This window comes from Callithrix jacchus, chromosome 4 (assembly GCF_049354715.1).
Source record: "Callithrix jacchus isolate 240 chromosome 4, calJac240_pri, whole genome shotgun sequence".
Taxonomy (NCBI): domain Eukaryota; kingdom Metazoa; phylum Chordata; class Mammalia; order Primates; family Cebidae; genus Callithrix; species Callithrix jacchus.
Window position 1 is genome coordinate 112266801 of NC_133505.1, and position 23236 is coordinate 112290036.

At 45.2% G+C, this 23236-nt stretch overlaps 1 protein-coding gene across 4 annotated transcripts in view; it reads right to left on the reverse strand.

Moving 5' to 3' along the window:
* The window catches only part of ATG5 (autophagy related 5), a 277829-nt gene that overhangs the window by 78898 nt on the left and 175695 nt on the right, over positions 1-23236 (reverse strand). For all 4 annotated transcript variants that reach the window (XM_078369889.1, XM_017971288.4, XM_078369890.1 and 1 more), the window contains exon 8: positions 20346-20468. In XM_078369889.1, coding sequence (XP_078226015.1) covers positions 20371-20468 — 98 coding nt within the window. In that variant the 3' untranslated portion in view covers positions 20346-20370. The remainder of the gene's footprint in view (positions 1-20345; positions 20469-23236) is intronic.

Consider the following 23236-nt stretch of genomic DNA (forward strand, 5'->3'; position numbering starts at 1 on the left):
CTCTACTCCTAACCACTAGACTACACTTAAGCTGCACAGGCAGGCTCTCCACTCAAGTCCTTTAACCATTGGGAGTGTGTTCAAGGTATGATTCACTTTACTAACATCTGTTCTACATACCCTTCTCAGAAGCTAAGGTGGAGAGAGCTGACTGTATACTCCAGGGTGACGAACTGTAATTCTTTGGCTCTTCTATCTTAGCAGGTGGCAAATTCTAGGAGTTTCTAAAAATAGGTGGCAAATTCTAGGAGCTTCTAAAAATAGTGCTGGGACTTCAGCTTTACTAGAGAAGGGATTATTCTGACCTTTCTTCTCAGGGTCCCCCTCACCCCACATCCTGAGGGTGACGATTTCACTGCTTTGCATGACATTTGGTTTCTCTCACATGTGGTTGGTCGGATTATACTTTACAGGAAGTCAGAGAGAACCTCTAACCTCTGCCTGGGCTATTTATTGCTTTTCATTCTCTTTCTCTTCTACTCCTCACCCTCCCTTTGACTTCTTGAGTCTTTGAGGCACTTCTTGAAACCCCCTGCTCATAGCCTCATTGAGGGTGTGCTGGTGTACTGAGGAGGAAAGGGTGGTCAGGTCACGAGGGCCTGACCTGTTCACTCAGCCTGGTGTCACTCTCTGCTCTTCCCCCCACTTTAGAAGTAGAATCACCCCATGATCAAGTCCCAGCTCTTTGAGGGAGGTGCTGCCTGGAAGAAAGTCACTTAATAGCACCATGCTTCCACATCCAATCTATAAAAATGAGGTGATCACACTTACCTACCAGGCAGAGGTGTTGTGAGGATTAATTATAGCCCTCAGGGCTTGGAGACAGTCAGATGAAAGGCTTTCTATAGCTAAGTTCCATCCTGGGCATGACTTTTCAGCTCTCAGCTTCCCTGCCAGTCACACTCTTCCAAAGTCACTCCTCAGGGGAGAGGAATGGCCTCGAATTAATGAGGCAGGATGTGCAATAGGACCAATATCCAGAACTAAGTCCAAAACCTTTAATGTGGATGATTTAGAGCTGTACCGTCTGTGAATGGGAAGTGCAAGTTCAATGCACAGTTGGTGGGATCCTTGGAGGCACAGTCAGGTAAAGCTGAACAAAGGCACAACTGCCTACACCAAACCTTTCCAGTGGTGGGAGGGGTTGCAGAAAGCCTTTGTTCCAGCATCTATGCCTTTATGCCTATAAAGTTAGAAGGACTCAAGCAACATGTGTAAGTAGATTTGGACGGAAGTGGACATGGTACTGAGAGGTTCAAGTTACAGGCAGCTGAAGCAACGAAACCAGTCTCTCTGCCTGCTGAGGATGCCTGGCTTTCTCCATCCTGAGCTGGGGGTCACAGGGTCGCACACAGACACACACCTACATCCTGCCCTTCCAGCAGCAAAGCTCCTCTGGGCACTTCCTTCCTTTCACTGAGAGGACTGTCCCTGGCAAGAAATGTCCAACCAGAACTCGAAACGCAAAACAGCAGCACCAGCACTGCTGCCTTCCTAATGTCTCTTAAGCAATTCCTTCAGTTATAAGAGATCCCAAATATATTCTGCTTCCATTCAGCCCTCTCTGACTGACTGACTCACAGGGCTGATGCCATTAGAGAGATTCCAATGGGATTGTGGTCCCTAAATACCAGAGGTGGGGAGCATGAGCTTTGGAGCCAGGAAGACACAGTCCAAATTCCAGGCCTATCATGCTCCAGCTGTGTGTCCTTGGACAAGCCACTTAACCTTTCTGGGCCTTAGTCTCCTCTTCTGTAAAATTGAGCTCCTATGTTGATATAAGGGTGAAACAAGAGCCTTATGTAATCGGGCCTGGTGTATGAAGCACTCAATTCACATTAGCTATGCTGAGAAAGGTGGAGAGAGATGTAGGTGACAGGAGAGGATTCTAGTTTGAGGAAGCTAATTTTCTTTTCTTTTTTAAATCACCAGTCCATGTGAATTGTGCTATTCCCATGCCAGAACACCCCAAAGAGGGTTTTGACTGTGCTGGAGCACACCTGGCTCACTTTCCACTCAACCAGTGGGTGTGGTGCCTCTGGTTGGGTCAGCCTGGCCAGTGGTATTTCACCCCTGGATGCTGCCTTTCCTCTGCTTTCCCCACACCCTAGAATTCTTCAGGAATGAAGTATCTCCTCATAATGAAGTTAAAAGAATCCAATTTCCTTGCTCTGCCACCTCACCTTGCCCCGTGAGCCTGGCCGTGGCCCCACTGTGCCAGCGCAGCAATGGCAGCCCAAGGGGCTGCTCTGAACTGCCTGGGAGGGTGAGAGAGGGCGGAATGCATGGCTGTGCTGCAGGGTTCCACTCCAGGCCACGCTAGCAATTTGGATGTACATTTGAACTTTTATGTATTTTGAAGCTGCAATTTAAAAACGTAGCCACATTGTAAACTTACTACTTAAAAAAAGAAATCTCACAGCACATAGGCCATAGCACTAGGCCACAGATCTTAGTAAAAAAAAAATGCACAATGTGTGGTGTTAGCAAGAATATGGCAGGATCTCATGATCACTGAGGGGCCCTTGAAATGGGTTCTGAGGCAGTGGAGGTTGTTCTCATAGCAACAGGGGTCCCCCACCAAGAGAGGCTGTTTCCCACCTTCCTGGCTGTAGGCTCAGGCCAACTATCCCTCCTACCCCCAGGCCCACAGCTTCACTCTTAGGGGTTTAGACCTAGAACGAAATTGTAGATCTGCTGAAATATTCCTTCTGGGGGACTAAAGTGGGAGAAGACAACCAGCAATGTCTGACCCTCAAGTGAGTCTCCATTGAAAGACTATCTATCAATCCAAGAGGGAGTCTTGGGAAGAGAAACGCAGTACCCCATACTTAAATAGATGCTCACATGTTATATGCACATGTGAGACATAGATAGGCAGACAGATGGCTCTGTGTGTATATACAAAACAATGATTTATTTCCTGATTACTTCTTTTTGTTTTGTTTTGTTTTTGAAATAGGGTCTGGCTCTGTTGCCCAGGCTGGAGTGCAGTGGCGTGATCTCAGCTCACTGTAAGCTCCATCTCCCAAATTCAAGTGATTCTCTTGTCTCAGCCTCCTGAGTAGCTGGAATTATGGGTACTCAGGATTACCTGTACAGTTTACAGGTAGCTGGAATTATAGGTGATCGCCACCATGACCAGCTAATTTTTCTATTTTTTGTAGAGATGAGATCTTGCCATGTTGGGCAGGCTGGTCTCAAACTCTTGACCTCAGGTGATCCACCTGCTTCGGCCTCCCAGAGAGCTAGGATTACAGGCATGAGCCACCAGGCCTGGCCATGTTTTCTGATTCCTTCTATAATTTATTTTAGAAGAAAATTTGGAAAACATTCGATGAAGAAAAATTGAAAAATATAGAAAATACAGAAAAAGACAAAAGACATGAAACCCCCTGGAACCTTCCTATCTAGCAGTAGAGGATGGATGCTGAATGGTGGGTGGCTGTTGAGCCGGAAGCCGGGCGAGAGAGCGGGAGAGGCATGCAGCAAGCCTCACCCCTTTCCCGGCTCTGGCATCACTGACCAGTCACTGGACTTCTCTATGGAGGGGGGATGTTACACAGATGGATTCTAGGGTCTTCCTGGCCCAAGCATTTGATAGAGTGTTATATTCCAGGATCATGAGCCTGAAACAGGACAAGGAGAATTTCTCCTCCTGACTGGAGGAGCTTCAGGTCAGATGTCCATGCAGAGACCACGGGGTTTCTGAAAGTGCTTTGCTAGAACATATCAAGAAGCTGTTTAACGGATCTTAGCACATCCTGCCAGGTGTCTGGAGTCTGTTGCAGTCACCTCATGTGTCTGAGGGCACTGTTCAGCCTGGGGCTCAGGAGAGCTGGAGTGAACTCTGGTCCTGCCACTAGATTCTAGAGGCCCTGGGGCCTTATACAAGGCTCATCATGTCCCTGACCCTCAGGTTTCCAATCTGCAAAATGGGGAAAATAACATCTGCCTTCCCCAGCTGGCAGAGTTGCTATATCAAAGGAACAGACATACATAGAGGCATCTAGAAGAAAATATCAAACCCCTGAAACATGTAAAAGAGATCCTTGTGTAAGTGAATCCATCTTCATGGAATTTTACTAAATGGAAAGTGGGGCTTCATTTCAGGCCCCATCCTGTCCTCAGATAGAGGTGGCAGTCTAATCATCATCATCAAGCACGCAAGTAAACATCAGTGAACTTACTAAACAGGTGAATGGGAAATAGAGACGCAGTTTCAAACCCTGGCTTTCGGTAAATGTTAGCCTTACAGCCACAAAGAAGGCAGTGCTTTGACAGCAGGTGGGAGAAGAGGAGAGAAGGTTTCCTGGCCCTTCACCTTGGTCACTGACTCAGTGTGAAACAGCGCATGCAGGGAGGAGGGGAGTTCTCATCCTGATTCTCAAATCAGCCTGCAGCCACAGTGGGAGCAGTGAGCCGAGTTCAGGGCTGAGGATGACTAAACAGCCTCCTCATCATTAATAACAATAATACTTGGCATTTATCTGGTTCTTTATGTTTTCAAAGTGCTTTACAATCATTAATTAGTTAACTAGCACGCACCACCACCCCAATGTCTGCCTCCTGTGCTGAGCAGACAAAACAGCCAGGCGGGACCTGTCTGTCTGCCAGAGGATTGCAGAGCTGGGGGAAAGTGAGGGCTGGGGTGTGTGGGGAGGGGAGTCAGTATTAACATCAAGGACCAAATTCAGAAGGAGACAGTTACCAAGCCCGTGCCAATAGAGGTGGGTGTGTATGTTCCTTGAGAAAGGATGGCAGGCACGTAGGCGGGGACCTGGTCGACCCTTGAACAGCTAGCTGGCTTCCATCCTGAGTGGGTAAGGATGCTCTCTCACAGGGGGCTTAGGATTTCCCTAAAAACTGACTGCTGTGGTCTCTGCCTAGAAAGGTAATATAGGAAATTCATTGTACCTGTGCCCTGGACAGCTGGCTTCCAACCATGGTAGAAGATGAATTTCCCCGCTCTTTGTAATGATGGTGTATTTTTTGGTGCTGTTTTTCTAAACTATAGGGTTCTGTACACGGCTGAGATTCAAACCTGTTGGAACTGTTTGTCTAACTTGCACTGGATACGTAGAGATTAACTTCACTGCAAAGGGTTAAACACACGGTGTCTCCTGGACACTCACTAGTGATGCTGATGCTGATGGAGATTGCGATTAGTGAGCTGAGGTGAGCTTTCCCTCCTTCGCCTGTCTCCCGAGCTTTAAAACAGCGGGATAAAATACAACTAAGCAACTTGGCCTAGGTGAGGTAGCAGAACACACAAACAAGTGTATTAAATAAAACTGGACATACCAATTGTCACTACCTAGTTACATGGAAATCTGATAACTATTGTATTTAGAGAGTAGAAACCAAAGTCATAAGCCAAATAAGTGACCAGAAGAAAGCGATTAGTCATCTTTCTTCACGAGTGATCACAATGCTTCTGAAGCTTCTCCAGCTGCAACTTGCAATTTAGGGCCCTGTCTAATGACAGGGTGAGCTCCTCTTATTGATCTCCAGGCTTCTTAGTAAATTAAATGGCAGGTACACAAAGAGGCAAGGGACAGGGGTGTCACAGCAGCTTCAGAACTCTTGTTCTGTTAGCATGAGGTTCTAACAAAATCACAGGTATCTGGGTTGCCCCATATCCCCAGGGTCAAGGCTTTGGGGCCAGAAACCTTCTCCAGGTGAGGCATGCACCCTCTGCTGATTAGCAGTGACCTACAGCCCTCCTCATGGCTCTATCTGTCAGATCTCAGGAACTAAAAGCAAGAGGAGGGCTTGGCTTAAACTTGGCTGAAAGACCCAGGAATGATAACAATAATTAACACAGCTCAACTTCCACTTGCACTATAAACAATAATTAATGCACACAGTGGCCCAATGAGACATCTAAGTTTGGATTATGAGCCTTGTTTTGCAGACAGGGAAACTGAGGCTAGGAGGTTAGCTGATTTTTTAAAGGCCATACAGGGACTCAGTATTATACCTGAAATTAAAATCTGGGCTTCCCTGCCTTCTGATATGAGAGTTGGATCACATCTGTCTTTCAACAGAGACTTAAGAACAACAACAAAGTTATACACACTCACCAAAAAAAGACATTTCTGCAGGAGTTCAGGAAAAGTGATAGGCGAGGTGTGGCACTGGCCTCCCAGTTCAGACCAAGCCAATCACCTCCTGCTAGTGAGCAACCCCTAAACCAGACATGAATTGGCAGTGCTGTGTCTCGTCTATGTAGCAAATAAAATAATCATAATAACTGCAATTTAAATGTAAATGTAATCAGTCTGCTTCCTTCATTTCTTTGCCTCCTTCATTTTTGTGGTTTGATCTAAGGAGGTGGTAGGACTAGTTTGCTGCCCAAACTATTTATACACTAAGAACTGAAGACGTTTTCCCCACATCTTAAATGCTACATAGCAACCAGTTTTCCTGTGTTTACCTTGCCCAGTTGTTGCTTGAGTATTAAGACACTTGCATTAATTTCAATCTCCAATTATTGCCTGTACACTCTTTTAAAACAGCTTCACTTGAACTGTCACACTCATTCTTTCATATATCTAGTAATTGATAATAAATTCCAGCATAAAACAAACAAAATACAATTGCCAAGTCAATAATTTTTTCCAGGAAGACAATTTTTTTAGTGCAGTTGTTAGGAAGGATCACCTTATTCTAGCCTCTTTTGGTTGTTAGTGACAGAAAGGATTAGATGGCAAATTCCAAAGTAGCTTCAGTATAGTTGTGAGCAAACGATGTCACTGGCACCCAAGTCTCTCCATCTCGATCTGGCATTGGGGTGAAGGTGTTTACTTAGGTTTAGGATGACTTCCTCCAGCAAAACAACACTCTGCAGGTATAGAGACCTTCTTTACTGATAGCACAGGCAAGAAATCCTGGGAATGATGGGCTGGCCCACTCGACCTCATGCCCATCTCTGAGGCCACTGTGAAAAGGAGGATGTATCCCTCTTGTTTTCTAGGTTTAGATTGCATGCTGGCCAATGGAGGCAGGGTATGGAAGTCCCCCCCACCACCACCACTGGGATCAAGTATGTTGGAGAAATGGTTCCCCCCAAAAAAACTGGAGCATGTTTGCAAAAGAAGGAGAAAGGATGAAAGGCAGGTAAAAGCAGCAGATACCTACTACTGTAAGTGCAGGAATTTAAAAGTCAACATTTTCCCATATGCATTAACAGAATATTTTTCTAAATGCTATCTTCATTCCTACTCATAAAACTCTGGTTTGGCGCTGAATACTACTGCTAAGTGACAATACCACTTTTAGGAATGTAAACTGACTTGGCTCCAGCAGAACATGAGAAGTGTAGAACAGACAAAGAAAGTTCAAGTAGATATCAGATCCCCTACAGGCTGTACTACTGGTCTTCCTCATCACCACTATCTTTTCCTAGCTAGCCCTCACCAAAGCACTGGTCTCCTGCTGCGTGGCCAGGATAGATCATCTCTCCTGGAAGGTTGTCCCATCACATCTAACCTTACACCTGGTGACTTAAAGAAAACACTCATCAAAGGGGTACTTTCCAGAATAAAAGGACAAATTAACTCCAATGGCTTATTTCCTTCTTCCCTAGAATGCCAATATCAATCACAAGTCAAAAATGGAAGTTTCTCTGTTTCAACCATATCAGGGCATGAACTCAACTTTCAGTAACAGGAAAAAGACAGACAACAACAAAAAATGATTGGCAACTTTGAAAATAGGATGTATGGTCCCTGACACTGCAGAATGAAGACAAAGAAAGCATGCTTGTCAAATCTGTAGATGGCCAAGCACAGAAAGACACCCTCTACTGTGGATGAACAAAGACCTTGACATGACTGGGAGGAGGCAAGTGATAAGGACACACTGAGTCTCCATGCTGGACAAAGCCAATGGTGTGGGTACAGAGGTATGCCGATCTACCTACTGATAGGTGATCTACCTACTGATAAGTGAAACCGGTAGAAGGATGATGATGTCGTAGCAGAGGTAACAGCTGTGGTCACATCAGACCACATCCAGGGGTTCATTTGCCCTTGTCCAGAGGAGGGCATTTGGCAAGATGAGGTGGGTGTACAAATCCCCCATCACAAGGCTTTGGGTGCTTAATCTGGAGCAGAGAACTTGTGTTGAGGTGGTAGTGATGGCAGGTAATAGTTCCTCAGATATTGCAAATACTTAAAACTTGCACTTTGTTGTTTCAGCTGGGCAGGATTTGGAACAACTGGTGAAAGTTAGGGGGATACAGACCTTAGCCCAATAGCTCACTACTGAGAACTTGCTCAGATCTCCTGGAGTGAGATTGGCATTCCTGGAGTGAGATCCTGGAGGCAGAGATGGAATGATTCTTTGTCAAAGAGGCCTTGGAGGAATTCCTGCTCGCATGAGAGATAGCACAAGATTACTTCAAACTCCCTTCCTGCCCCAGGAGAACGAGCTGTAGAGGTACAATATAAGACAGTGTGTCCAGTTCCTCCCAGAGCCAACATACCTGTTATATATGTTGGCAGAGGGCCTAGAGCCTGTGATACTTACAGGGGCCTACACAACTGTTTTAATTTTTGAGGTCATGCCACTGTACTCCAGCCTGGGCAGCAGAGTGAGACTCCATCTCAAAATAAACAAATAAATAAATAAATAAAATACATATCACAATGCTGTACAACTATTTTTTTTCCACACATTATAAAAAGGGCAAGAAGTGGTGGCTCATGTCTGTAATCCCAGCACTTTAGGAGGCCAACGCAGGAGGATTACTTGAGGCCAGGAGTTTGAAACCTCCCTGGGCAACATAATGAGATCCTATCTCTAAAAAAAAAAAAAAAAAAAAAAAAAGGAAAGAGGGCCGGGCACGGTGGCTCACGCCTGTAGTCCCAGCACTTTGGGATGCTGAGGCAGGTGGATCATGAGGTCAGGAGATCGAGACCATCCTGGTCAACATGGTGAAACCCCGTCTCTACTAAAAATACAAAAAATTAGCTGGGCATAGTGGCACGTGCCTGTAATCCCAGCTGCTCAGGAGGCTGAGGGAGAATTGCCTGAACCCAGGAGGCGGAGGTTGCGGTGAGCTGAGATCATGCCATTGCACTCCAGCCTGCTGTAACAAGAGCGAAACTCCGTCCCAAAAAAAGAAAGAAAGAAAATTTTTAGGGCCCACACAAATCAATTATATTTTGGCTAAGAAGAAAAAAATGAAGTATTTGAAGTTATATAAAAATAATAATTTTTATAGTGAGATTATGATGGTGGGAGGAACCCACAGAGGCAATAGTCATGAGTGCCCTTGAAAGTCATAAGGCTGTGGCTCCATGTGAGGCCTGGCTGCATGCATGCATTGGCTCCCTCAGGGATCTTTTTCTGGCCTTGACCAGCTCTAGCTGTGCATTGAGAAATGCACCCAAACTCCTAACCTGCCCAGTCACAATGTTTTCCTCCCATCCATTCTGTGGATCTGGGGATGTTCTTTGCCCAATTAAATAAAGACAGGACATTCTCCATGCCAGATGCAAGGCATTGGTCCAAGCAAGCTAAAGAATACAGACGGGGTATGGTGGTTCATGCCTGTAATCCCAGAACTTTGGGAGGCTAAGGTGGATGGATTACTTGAGGTCACAAGTTTGAGACCTGGCCAACATGGCAAAAACCCTTCTCTACTAAAATTATAAAAATTAGCTTGGTGTAGTGGCCCACATTTTTAATCCCAGCTACTTTGGAGGTTGAGGTGGGAGAATTGCTTGAACCCAGGAGGCAGAGGCTGCAGTGAGCTGAGATCATGCCACTATACTCCAGCCTGGGCAACAGAGCGTGAGACTCCATCTCAAAATAAATAAATAAATAAATAAAATACATATCACAATGCTGTACAACTAGCACACTACAACCAAAACTTTTTCATTATCTCCAACAAAAACTCTGTACATATTCAACAATAACTCTCCCTTCCCTGTTCCACTACCCCTTGGTAACCCATTCTACTTTCTGTCTCTGTTATACTTTCTGTCTATATGAATTTGCCTATTCCAGGTACCTTATATAAGTGAAATCATACAATATCTGTCCTTTTGTGTCTGACTTATTTCACTAAGCATATGCTTCCAAAATCTATCCATGTTGTAGCATATATCAGAATTCTATTCTTTTTTATAGGTGGATAATACTGCACTGTATGAATATACCAAATTTTACGTATCTCCATTCATCTGTTAATGGTCACTTGGGTTGTGATACAGTTTGGCTGTGTCCTCACCATCTCATCTTGAATTGTAGCTTCCATAATTCCCACGTGTTATGGGAGGGATCTGGTGGGAGATAATTGAATCATGGGAGTGATTTCCCCAATACTGTTCTCATGGTAGTGAATAAGTCTCATGAGATCTGATGAGTTTTATTCTATCTTAACTGCCACCATGTAAGGCATGCCTTTTGTCTTCATGATTGTGAGGCCTCCCCAGCCATATGGAACTGTGAATTTATTAAGCTTCTTTTTCTTTATAAATTACTCAGTCTCAGGTATACCTTTCTTTTTTTTTTTTTTTTTTTTTTTTTTGAGACAAGAGTCTTGCTCTGTCACCAGGCTGGAGTGCAGTAGCGCAATCTCAGCTAACTGCAACTTCTGCCTCCTGGGTTCAAGCAATTCTCCTGCCTCAGCCTCCCAAGTAGCTAGGACTACAGGCATGCACCACCACATTCAGCTAATTTTTAATTTTTGTATTTTTAGTAGAGTTGGGGTTTCACCAATGTTGGCCAGGATGGTCTCGATCTCTTGACCTCATGATCCACCTGCCTCGGCCTCCCAAAGTGCTAGGATTACAGGCATAAGCCACCGTGCCTGGCCTAGATATGTCCTTATCAGCAGCATAAAAACAGACTAATATAGGATATTGGTACCTGTAGAGTGGAGCACTGCTGTAAAGATACCCCAAAATGTGGAAGTGACTTTGGAAGTGGGTAACAGGCAGTGGCATCAGTGTGACCTGGATGTGAGACATGGAGTCAAAGGTGATCATTTTGGAGCTTTAAGATTTGACTGCCCTGCTGGATTTTGGATTTGCATGGGGCCTTTAGTCCCTTTGTTTGGCCAACTTCTTCCATTTGGAATGGGAGTATTGACCCAATGTCTATACTTGCAGTGTATCTAGGAAATAACTAACTTGCTTTTGATTTTACAGGCTCATAGGTGGAAGGGACTTGCCTTGTCTCAGATAGACTTTGGACTTTTGAGTTAATGCTGAAATGAGTTAAGACTTCGGGGTACTGTTGGGAAGGCATCACTGGTTTTGAAATGTGAGAACATGGGATTTGGGAGGGGCCAGGAGCAGAATGATATGGTTTGGCTGTGTCTCCACCCAGATTTCATCTTGAATTGTAGTTTCCATAATTCCCAGGTGTTGTGGGAGGGATCCAGTGGGAGCTAATTGAATCACGGGGGTGGTTTCCCCCATACTGCTCTCGTGGTAGTGAATAGGTCTCATGAGGGCTCATGGTTTTATAAGGGGCTTCCCCTTTGGCTTGACTCTCATTCTCTCTTATCTGCTGCCACGTAAAACGTGCTTTTTGCCTTCCACCATGATTGTGAGGCCTCCCCAGCCACGTGGAACAGTGAGTCCATTAAGCCTCTTTTTAAAAATTACCCAGTCTCGGGTGTGTCTTTATCAGCAGTGTGAAAACAGGCTAATGCAGGTTGCTTCCATCTTTTGGCTGTTGTGAATAATGCTTCCATGATCAATGGTGTACAAGAGTCTGTCCGAATCTCTGCTTTCAATTCTTTTGGACATACATGTGGGGGTAGAATTGCTGGGTCACATGGCAGTTCTCTTTTTAACCTTTTAAGAAAGTGCCAAACAGTGTAATCATGTTTTGAAGAACCTGCTGAGCTGTTAGTCAACCTTCTTGGGTGGAGATGGTTGGGATGTTTGAGCTGGGAGTAGAGATGAATAATGGCTGCAGCTTGAATCAGACCAAAGGACCCAAGAAAAAGCATGGTTAGACCTCAGGCATTCTTCTGCCCACAGTGCTGACAGGCCACTCTGGGCACTTTCCTTGTCACAATGATTGTTAGGTGGACACAAACCAGAAAATCATTTGACAAACAGAATTACTCACTGTTACCCCCGACCAAGCCAGAATAACAAGCCATCACCCAGGAAAGAGAAATAGTTTCATTAGACTGAACTCTTGCTTAATAGCAATCACTTTTTTTTAAAAAAAATTACAGAATATATCATATAAACAAAAAGAATACCTAAGCATAGATTTAATAACAAAAAATAAATGCCCCCAAATCCACCACTCAGCTTAAGAAATAGACATTTACAACATGTTTGAAGGCGTTTACCCCTTTCTGATCACCTTTCCCTTCCCTACCTCACATGTAATCACTATCCTCGATTTAGTCTATTATACTCTTCTTATTTTTCTTTTCTTCTTTTTTTTTGAGACAGAATCTCGAACTGTAACCCAGGCTGGAGTGCAGTGGCATGATCTCGGCTTACTGCCACCTCTGCCTCCCAGGTTCAAGCGATTCTCCTACCTCAGCCTCCCAAGTAGCTGGGATTACAGGCATGCGCCACCACGCCCGGCTAACTTTTGTATTTTTAGTAGAGAGAGGGTTTTGCCATGTTACCCAGGCTGGTCTCAAACTACCAACCTCAGGTGATCTGCCCAGCTCGGCCTCCCAAAGTGCTGGGATTACAGGCGTGAGCCACTGTGCCCAGCCACTCTTCTGTTTTCTTTATAGCTATATCATATATATGTATGCCACAGTAGTATATTGTCTAATTATGTGTGTTTTAGTAAAATCATCTGGTATGTGTTTTTCTGTGACCTGCCTTTTCATGCATCATTATACTTTGGAGATCCATACTGAACTGTGTAGCTGTAATGACTTCATTTTCACTGTTGTGCTGTGGGTTTGGTTTTATGCATATTCTAAATGTACTGACCTATTCTACTAAAGATGGGCCATTTCAGTGTGTTTCCTAAGAGTTCTTTTGTTTGTTACTTTGTTTAAGGATCTCCATTGGCTTTGTGATTCTAGAATCTGGCAACACTTCATTCCACAAAGTAGAATGTGTTTCCCTATGAGTTCATTCTAATCAGGGTTTTTCTCTCACAGTAATCGACACTAAATAGTTTTAATTGTCTGTCTCCCTACATGTGTAGGTTGTGCTTCCAGATTGTGAGCAAGAAGGGAACAGGTACCAAGTGTCTTTTCTTTTGTTGGATTAAGGAGCCTGGAGTGATCCCCTCGGCCACTTGTTCTTAGCACCACCTAATGGATCAAGCAGTCATGTCTCTGCCCCTGTCCGGCCCTCCGGTCAGAGCTGATTGGGCCAAAGGCAGATACTTGACTCAAGGTGGACCAATCAGACGCACTATCTTGAGGATTTTAAACTCCAAAGAGAATCATCTGTTTCTTTGTGCTTGACCCTGTAAAAGTGGAAATTTGGGCCTCTGGCTCTGCTGTGTCTCCCTTATGCTGTATATGGAGGGGAAGAGGAGGATGGGGTTAAGGGGGTTGCTGGTATATAAATGAGAGGACTGAATAGAATGGATAGATTTTTTTTTTAAAAGCAGGTGTGGAGAAAAAGCCCTAAAAGCCTTCCAGGCCTCCTTCCACCCTTGGTCCCAGGAGAGCCACCTGCTGGGTCTCTCGTAATTGACCTTTCTGGCTTCAATTAATTTCAGTTGTTTTGTATTACTTATAATCAAAGACCCTCACTTATCTGTTCAACTTTCTTCTTCCCACTCATTCAGAAGAAATGCAGAGCTGTCCAAGGACACCTATTAACCCAAGAATGAGTTAAATTCTTTCCCTAACTGACTAGAGAGAGGAAATTCTCCATTTCCAGAGACCTTTCACTTCAGAGAGTTAAACAATGGAGTAGATATTTAGCTGTTTTCAGCTGCTAATGGCAGCTTTATGTCACCTGGATATAAGGCAACTATACTTGTTTTATCTCATGGAGTTATTTTGACCACCTCTTAGAAATGGCTGAATTTTGCTCTTAACTTCCTACAAAAATGCATGATAAAGATAACTCCCCATTATCCTCAGGTGACTGGGAGGGTAACCATGAATAAATGAATTTTACAGATAATCCCCAAACCTTATCTAAACTCTTATCTTGGCCAATAGCTTCCTCTTTGGCCTTTTACCAGAGCTGTTGACAAGAAGCAAATGGACTGTGACAAGCAGAGTTTTTATCTCCTTTTACTTCCCTTCCACACCTCCAGTAGAGAAGGCTAATGAGCAATGACAAGGAAGAAAAGACAGGTGGCAGGAGGGCAAAGAGAAGAGACAGAAGCCTGGATGCTTGAGCACTAGCTAAAAAGCTCTGGGAGTTGGAGGAAGATGGAGGGCTCTGAGAACATACATCACTGAAAGATAGGGAAGAGAAACGGGACACCAAAGCGTGACACCGCCTTGTGGTCTTGCTCCACGTTTCACAACACCCTTTTCCAAAGTTCAGATCCCTGCATTTAGGAGACAACACACCCCTTCCAGGTACTTGAGGTTTTTGAAGATGAGGCCCTTGTTAAATGGAAGGAAAGTGCACTTTCCTCCTAAGTTTGGTTTGGCTTAACTCTTTCATCAGCACATGCAGCCCCTCAAGGCAGTGGATTTTTTATTCTAGCCTCTGCCAAGCGGTGAAGCCAGCCCCAAATGCCCTATCACATTTTTTTTTTTTTTGAGACAGAGTCTCATTCTGTTGCCCAGGCTGGAGTGCAGTGGTGTGATCTTGGCTCACTGAAACCTCCACCTCCCATGTTCCAGCGATTCTCCTGCCTCAGCCTCCCAAGTAGCTGGGACTATAGGTGTGCACAACCATGCCTGGCTAATTCTTTTTTATTTTTTATTTTGTAATTTTAGTAGAGATGGGATTTCACCATATTGGCAGGCTGGTCTCAAACTCCTGATCTCAGGTAAACCACCTGCCTCAGCCTCCCAAAATGTTGAGATTACAGGCGTGAGCCACCACACCTGGCCCCCATCTCACTTTAGAGAGTAGCCATTCAGCTTTGAAGTGTACCTTGCGGTGAGCTGTCTTCTGCCTCCCCTTTTTGCATTGTGAACTACTGTATGGCCACAAAGATGAGTGCAGAGGTGGGGATGATTGCCCGGCCATGCCATCTTTGGAAGGAGGAGAAAATTCAGTTGCCTAAACTGCAGCCAACTGAATTGGATAATCCTTTGTTGAGCTCTTTCAAATTTAACATTTCAAACTTGCTCTCAGAAACTGTTAGGTATGCACTGCTGAGACCTTGAATTTGGAGGGTAATAGCAGAACATAAGCTCGCAAGCAGAGGAAGACAATGGTGCCTCATTATTCATGGAAACATACTGTTGATGTGCTTTGGTTCAAGCTTTTGATGAACAGAAAATGTGCTCTGAACTTATTTTCCTTTTTGTGAAATCCTGACACAGCATTTCTGGTTTCAAAGGAAGTTGTATAAAAAGACCAACAGAAACCCCACAAAATGAGACCATCTTAAAATCAAGTTTACTGGCTAAATGGGATTAAGCTAGAGTTGTGTTTGAAAAAGAATAAACCCGAAAAAAACAAGTCTTTGCTGCATGGTGCCCACTTCTATCTAAACCGCTCTGAAGTCCAGATGCAAGCTGTCACTGGAGCATCTCTGGAGAGAGCGTGGGAAGTTAAAAGTCAGTGTTTTTGATTAATTAATAATCATCCTCAGCTGTGTTGGCAAATGATAAAAACAAATTGTCTGCCTTTAAAGTAAGGGTGGAAGATGTGTGCTTACCCAGAACCGAAGGGGAAGGAGGAACAGCCCTGTTGGCCTAGTCTGCCCTTGACTGGTCTGGTGGTAGTTGAACAAAGACGATGTTGTATGCCTCTTGCCCTATAAAATCCTGATTAGGAAGGAACAACCATAGCTTGGGCAGTCAGTCAGGGAGGGAGGCAAAGGAAGCCAGTGTCTAAGGAATAGCCCAAAGGACTATTTTATGGCTACCAGGTTGTCTTCAAGAACAACTCAACGGAGCATTTGTAGGAATAACTGTTTCTCTCTGTTTGCCATTGTGAAAGTCATTTGAGCTGGAGCCAGCAGGCTGTAGCTGAGTGTGTGTGTGTGTGTGTGTGTGTGTGTGTGTGTGTGTATGTGTGTGTGTACTGGGAAAAGGTGAAATTTTACTGATGGTTTAGAGGAGAAATGAGCAGACCCCTTGTCTTTTTAAAATTTGCCACCAGTAAGCAAAACAATGACAAGATCATTCTTTCCTGAAAACCCTGCAGCTGCTATTCAGTACCATTTCTCTCCCTCCAGATCCTGTAGTTTTTGGCAACGTATCACAGTTATTCTACCTCTGCCAATGCAGCAACTCTTGTCTTTTTGACAGTACTTGGCATGGATGATTGGAGACAGCAGACACAATACATATCTTCAATTGTGGAGGGAGGCTGGACCAATCAATGAGCCTGTGCTAGATGCTATGTTTATCCTGTTGCTCAAAGTGCTATAGTCCCCAGTGACTGTGACATTTGCCTCCTTTTCTTGTCCCCACCATCAGAGCCACAGTGCAGGTGCTGATTAATTTTTGCCTATTCTACTCTCATGGTCTGAATAATCCTCTTCTTCTACCTGCCTTTAATCCATCCTACACATTCAGTTCACCCTGATTCTATCCTGCCCCAGCTTCCAAACTCTCTGGGGCCCTTCATTCCTTGCCAAGTAATCCTATGATTTAAGATCCTTCACACCGTGGCCCTAGAAGATGTTTTCGCCCTAACTCATACTATCCCTTATGTATCGAATGTCCCACAGCCTGTGCAATCGAGCAGCACACTGCCTAACTTGCTCTTATTTTCCTACCTTCAGCCCTCAGTAAGACCCTTCTCAGACTTCGAGGTTTATGTCAAATACCAATTATTCTGTGAAGTTTTTTTATTTCACCAGTTGGATATGATTTCCTTTCTTTTGACTCTTTTTTTTGAGACAGGGTCTCACTCTGTCACCCAGACTGTGCGATCATGGCTCATTGCAGCCTTGGCTTCCAGGTTCAAGTGATCCTCCCACCTCAGGCTACCAAGTAGCTGGTACTATAGGTGTATGCCATCACGCCCAGCCAATTTGTAATTTTTGTAGAGATGGGGTCTTGCCATATCACCCAGGCTGGTCTCAAACTCCTGGGCTCAAGCATTCTGCCCACCTTGGCCTCGTAAAGTGCTAGGAATGAGCCACCTTGCCCGGCCACCTTCTTTTGATTTTTACTCAGGTTTTGCTCTGCCCTTTGTATTAGGCTCTTTATGTGCTGGTCTAACTACCTGATTAGAAGCCCCTGAGGGCAGGAAGGTCAACATTCACCTTTGCTTGCTGCTAAATTATATTCAGAGTGAACCAGGCAACCAGCTCCTTCTGCTAGGAGTCTGCAGTATAGCAGTCCACACTAGCATAGCTGCAGCCCCTTATCTGAGACCCTGGTACCAGAATCAACATGGAAAAACCCAAAACTTCAACACAATTAATATTTACCTATGTTCATTTTCTGCTATATTGCAAATTACCAGCAACTTACTGGCTTCATATAATACCCTCTTATTAGTTCATAGCTCTTTAAGTGACAAGTCTGGGACTGTAGGGCTGGGTCCTCTGCTTAGGGCATCACAAGGTTGAAATCTAGATGTTGGCCTCACTGAGTTCTTATCTGGAGGTGATGAGAAAATAATCCACTTTGAGCTTTTTCCTGTTGATATAATTCAGCTCTCTGTGGTAATGAGACTAAAGTCCTCATTACCATGGAATCAGGCCCATTGGGATTATCTTTCTTTCTTAAGGTCACCCGTATCATAAAACAGCACCTAACCATGGGAATAAAATCCATGGAATTTCCAGGGTGTATACACAAAGGGGGATGCAGGAAACTCTGGGTCCATCTTAGAATCCTGCCCACTACATAGCTTTAAATATAAATGTGAAGCACTGGTGAGCTGAGGACAAATCTACTTTTGGACAAATGGTAGCTGGGGAGGCCACTGTGTTCTTAAATGAGTCTAGAAAGATGTCCAAGTGAAGGAAAAGCTTAGGAGTTCTTGGAAAGTTGGGAGGGTCCTGGAATTTCTGAAGGTGACTTGACGATATGGAGGGGTAGGTTTTCCCAGTGAAAAAATGATGATGAGGAAGGGGGTTCAGGGAGTGAATGAGAATTGCAGGGAGTAGATGGGAGTGACACTGAAGGAACCAGAGATTGGCATGGGTAGCAGAGCAGCAAGGAAGGAAACTCAGCTGGGAGCCCCAAGTCAGGGCTGTGATACTGATCGGCAGTGTGGGGAAGGTGCTGGCATGGCTGAGGCCCTCAGTAGAGGGGACCACCTCAGTGGACATGCTGGAGTGAGTGGAGGATCCTGATTATATGAGTCTACGGGAGGCTGGCAGGAGCTGTGCGGCCTGCAGGAAGTCCACAAGGTGGCGTGGAGGGAGACTGAGGAAGGCAGGGGCTTTGGCTGCTGGACCACAGTGAGGGTGAGATTCCCCAGAAGAATGCATTGCAAAGAACTCTTGGCTATGGATAAACCAGGAAACATTTTCCAAGAGACCACAGAGCCCAAGGCGGAGCCAAGTGCTAGCCCAGGGGGCAAGAAGTTAGCTGCTGACTCACCCTGTGACTACAGGCACCTTACTTGGCCTCTCACTGCCTTTGTTTCCTGATCTATAAAATGGAGACTAACAATAACTCTACCACTGCTCAGTCTAATTAGCGCATAGAAAACACTTTGCAGTCACTGGCTGCCAGGAATATGCCTCTTCCTTTTCCAGGGCTCTGCACTGTGACTTCACCTGTAACCTGAATTAACCATTCGCTGCTAGGGAGGAACACAACACAGGTGCAGAGTAGCCTGTTGTGGCCCAGCCCTCGGTCAGGCTTGTTCAGAGACCCCTTCCCAAGCTGAGCCCTGGGCCTCAGGAGATTCACATCCAAACTGTGTGTAAATCAAATAGCAATTCGTGTTTAGGAGACCCCTTTGTGCTACATAATCTCCTGCTAGATTCCTTCCTGGAGGAATTTTTTGGGGGCTTCCAGCTGAGGAAGTTTCCCCAAGTCACATGTAATTCATCATTCACTCTCACCCCATCATCATTTTGTTAGACAAAGCCTAGTGTCATTGTTGAAAACTTACCAAATGGTAAGGCTACTTTTATAGCTTTGAAACAAGAGCCAAGCATTTGCTCCCATCCCAAAGATCCCATAGATGTACTCTGGGTGATGGTTGCAGGAATCTGTAGGCAGGTGTAAGTTCATCTCCTGCCTGGGCCTGGATCAAGTCTAAAAACTCTCAAGACAATATTGGGCAGCTGTTGACATGTCCTAGAACTTTCCAGCTCTCCACAAGGTGCTTAGAAAGAAAGGTGGGCTGCTTTCTCAAGGACTTTAAGAAGTGAGCAGTGGTTTGACCTGAGGAGAAGCTCAAAGGGAAGAGATTTGATGCCAGCTTCTACATCCCAGCAGAAGCCAGGACAAACCCTGGCAGAGAAGTGATGTAGCCCAGGCTCCCTTACAATGCATGAAACCTCAGAGAGCAGTCACAACCAACCCCAGGCTTTTGTTCCAACCTCATGAAGACAGGGTCAGGAGTTCCTTGCATCCTGACCTGGAAGGTCCTTCTATGCCAGGACACATCTTGTGACCTGAAGGTGCTCCACTAATGAACCAGCAACATCTAGGGACTGAATGGATCTTCTCCATGTGGGGTCCCGGAACACAGTCAGGCCACACAGTTGGGCAGTGTGGTAGAGTGCAGTGCGGGGCTGCTCTTTGTGGGTCCACCTTCCCCCAACTCCCAGGAGAGAGGCAGGGCCTGAAGGGCTATTCTGGGAGGTGGTGATGGGCTGAGGATGGGCCATGGAGCCCTGTAATCACTCCAGGATGGCCTGGAGCAGGCTGAGAGTCTTCTGGAGTTTCCAAGTGGGCAGGCTTGTCTTTATCCAGAGCCCAACGACTCCTGCAGTCTCTCTACTCAACCTGGGAGGCCCTTTCAGAATTTTTCTAGAACTGAGCAGAGTCTGGGTATATCTTCACCTCTGGGTGGCTTTGCCCACAGTGATTCTTGGTACCTATCTTTGTGTTCCTAAACATACCACCTTAGCCTCTAGAACTCTATGAGGCCCCTGCTTTGTGAGCTGCAGCAATTTACCAATTTGCTTAATTCCAGGGTTGCTTTATAGGGAGGAATACTCCCACCAACTCCACCACTAAGGGGCCGTGAGACTTTGGGCCAGTCATAGCACTGCTTGGGACCTCAATTTCCTCATTATTAGAATGAAGAAACTGGGCTAGATGACCTCTAATGTGCATTTGGGCTCCAACATCTGCTCATCTATGATCTTACCATTCTGAGGCTTCTCTGGAGAGCTTCAGCTATTCAACAAACGCTTAATCAGCAACTTCTGTGCTAGGTCCTGGGGAGGCACCGTCAATGAGATGTGGTCACTGTCCTCAAGGAGTTCACAATCTAGTAAAAATTTAAATTAAGAAAAAAAGACATATATAACTGTTAAACAGTGTGAAATCAGTGGAGTAAGCTGGGACAGTTGTAGGGTCCCTTCATTGTTTCCTGATTCTAGAGATCACTTCTCTTCATTGCCTGATGGCCAGTGTCTTGGAAACTGCTGTTTCACATATTTTGTCTGGTGTGTGTGTGTATGTGTGTGTTTCACATATTTTGTCTGGTGTGTGGGTGTGTGTATATATGTGTGTGTGTGGGGAGTGTTGTTTCAGGCAGGAAGATAAATTTAGTCTCCAGGGCTCCATATTGGCTAGCAGCAGAAGTCCCAGCAAACATTTTTTTTTTAAGACAGGGTCTTGCTCTGTTGCCCAGGCTGGAACACAGTGGCACAAACACAGCTCACTGCAGCCCCAATTTCCTGGGCTCAAGAGATCCTCCCGCTTCAGCCTCCTATGTAGCTGGGACTATAGGCACGTGCCACCATGCCCAGTTAACTTTTTATTTTGCAGAGATGGGGTCTTGCTATGTTGCTCAGCCTGGTCTCAAACCCCTGGGCTTAAATGATCCTCCTGCCTCAACCTCCCAAAGTGCTGGATTACAGGCATGAGCCACCACACCTCCATCAAACATTTTTTATCATACAATCTAATTTTTTAAATTGGGCCTGCATCCCCATCATATTTATATTTATTGATAAATTTATATGTGTATACTTGTGAATACATATAGCATTAATCATATTTATTACTATTAGTAATGATAGTAAAGCTTAATTTCCTTCTTTTTTAGGTTGAAACAGATAGAAATAGAAGTTAAGATATTTTCTTCTTGCACACCAATGGATCATTGGTGTATCTACAAGTCTAAGGCAAAAGGACTCAGGAAGACCAGTTCTGTGAACTTTCAAAATTGGTTGGAAAAGGTATCTGAGATACTTGATATAGGTAACAGCACACATTTTGTTCTCAAATCAGACACAGGAGATTGGTACATTTGGCTGATACCAAATAAAGCTAGGCTTCTACAAAAAGAGTCCTTTAAAAATAGTGTTTGAAAAAAAATGCATTCCTTGGTCCTATTTAACAAAATTCCCACAATCTTTTCCCTTTACCTTGGTCATACCTTATTTAAATGTCAAAACTGTCTGTAAATCTTAAAATGCATTCTCAGTGCTATATGCTAGGCGATGTGGGAAAATGCCAAAAAAAAAAAAAACCCAAAACAAACCTCTGAATACAAATGCCCATCCTGAGTTTAGCTATCTTTGCTTTCCTGCCTGTGTCATGAGTGGGATACACCCAGGGGCGGTGTCTTAGTCCATTTTGCGCTATAATAGCAGAATATGGCAGACTGGGTGATTTGCAATCAACAGAAATGTCTTGGCTCACAGTTCTAGAGGCTGGGAAGTCCAAGACTGAGAAGTTGGCACCTGGTGGCTGCATCATCCCATAGCAAGAGAGCAAGAGTGACAGAGCGAGAGAGAGAGAGAGTAAAAGGGGGCCAAACACCCTTTTATAACCAACCTACTCCTGCGATAATGGTATTAATCCATTCACTCTGCCCTCATGGCCTGATCATCTCTCATCAAGCCCCACCCCCATCTCTGTTGCATTGGGGATTAAGTTTCCAACACAAGTTTTTTTGGGGGACACAGTCAAACCCTATCAGGTGGGCTTTAACTACCTGCACTTGAAGAGGAAAGGAGAGGGCACTGGATTAGGTCTACACTTCCTTTCTGAGACTTGAGAAGATGTCAAGAGACCTGGCTCACTCCTTTCCTTGACCAGCCTGTTAAACATGGCCCTTGAGCTTGACTCACAAACAGCAGCAGAAAATAAGGAAGGGGAAGAACGTGCCTGCAGAGCCCAAGTCAGCCTGCAGAGCTCAGGCTGGCAATCACTTTCACTCTGCTGCAGCAAGCACCCCCAGGGCTGCTGCCCAAGGGTCAATGCAGCAAACCCTCAGGAAGCGGAATGGTCAGCAGAAAGGGTAAAGGAAACCTATCTTTTGTCAGACAGGAGCTTTACTTCCACTCTGGTCCACAGCCTCAAAGGGCAGCTGCCTCACAGGGAGTGTTTGACCAAATCCAGTTTGCATGTTTTAAGTCAGAACTCCATTTCTTGCTCTCTGAAACCGAGTGCTAGAAAGCCGCATTCCCAGCAGCCTTGACATCCCCCGTCCCCTTCTACTCTGACGGTCCAGGTTGTTCCAGCTGCCCTGGCTGATGTCTGACCCTCCAGGAACGGATGTGTGTCCAAGACACCCCAGGCCGTCCTCCACTTGGACAACTTTGTAGACCTTCTCATAAGAACAGATTGCACAAGTGACATGTGTGAGGCGGACGGAAGAAAAAGGGAAGAGCTCTTTCTGCTTATGACTGGGACTCTGTTATTCATCAAGTTCTGGTGTTTCAAGTGAGTGGATGAGGAGGACAAGTCATGTCAGCACTAGAAACCTCCTTGGCCGTAGTCATATGTGCTACCCCACCTCTTCTCCACAGCCTCTGCCATTCTTTTACAAGGACCCTCCCATTTCTCACTTTCACAGAGTAAAGCTGTTGTGAGTGGCGCGTTGGGTCACACCCAGCTCACACTGTCCCAGAGAATCTGACACGAGGTCTGTGTTGGTCTCTGTGGCCCTGGCCTCCATCTTCTGCCTTGCTCTTGCTTCCTGAGGTGGGCAGGAAGCAGGACTCGAGATGAGACCTAGGCTCTGGGATCTGGCAGTGAGGAAGCTTCTATCTTGCCCCAGGGGGTCGGGGAAGGAATGTTGGT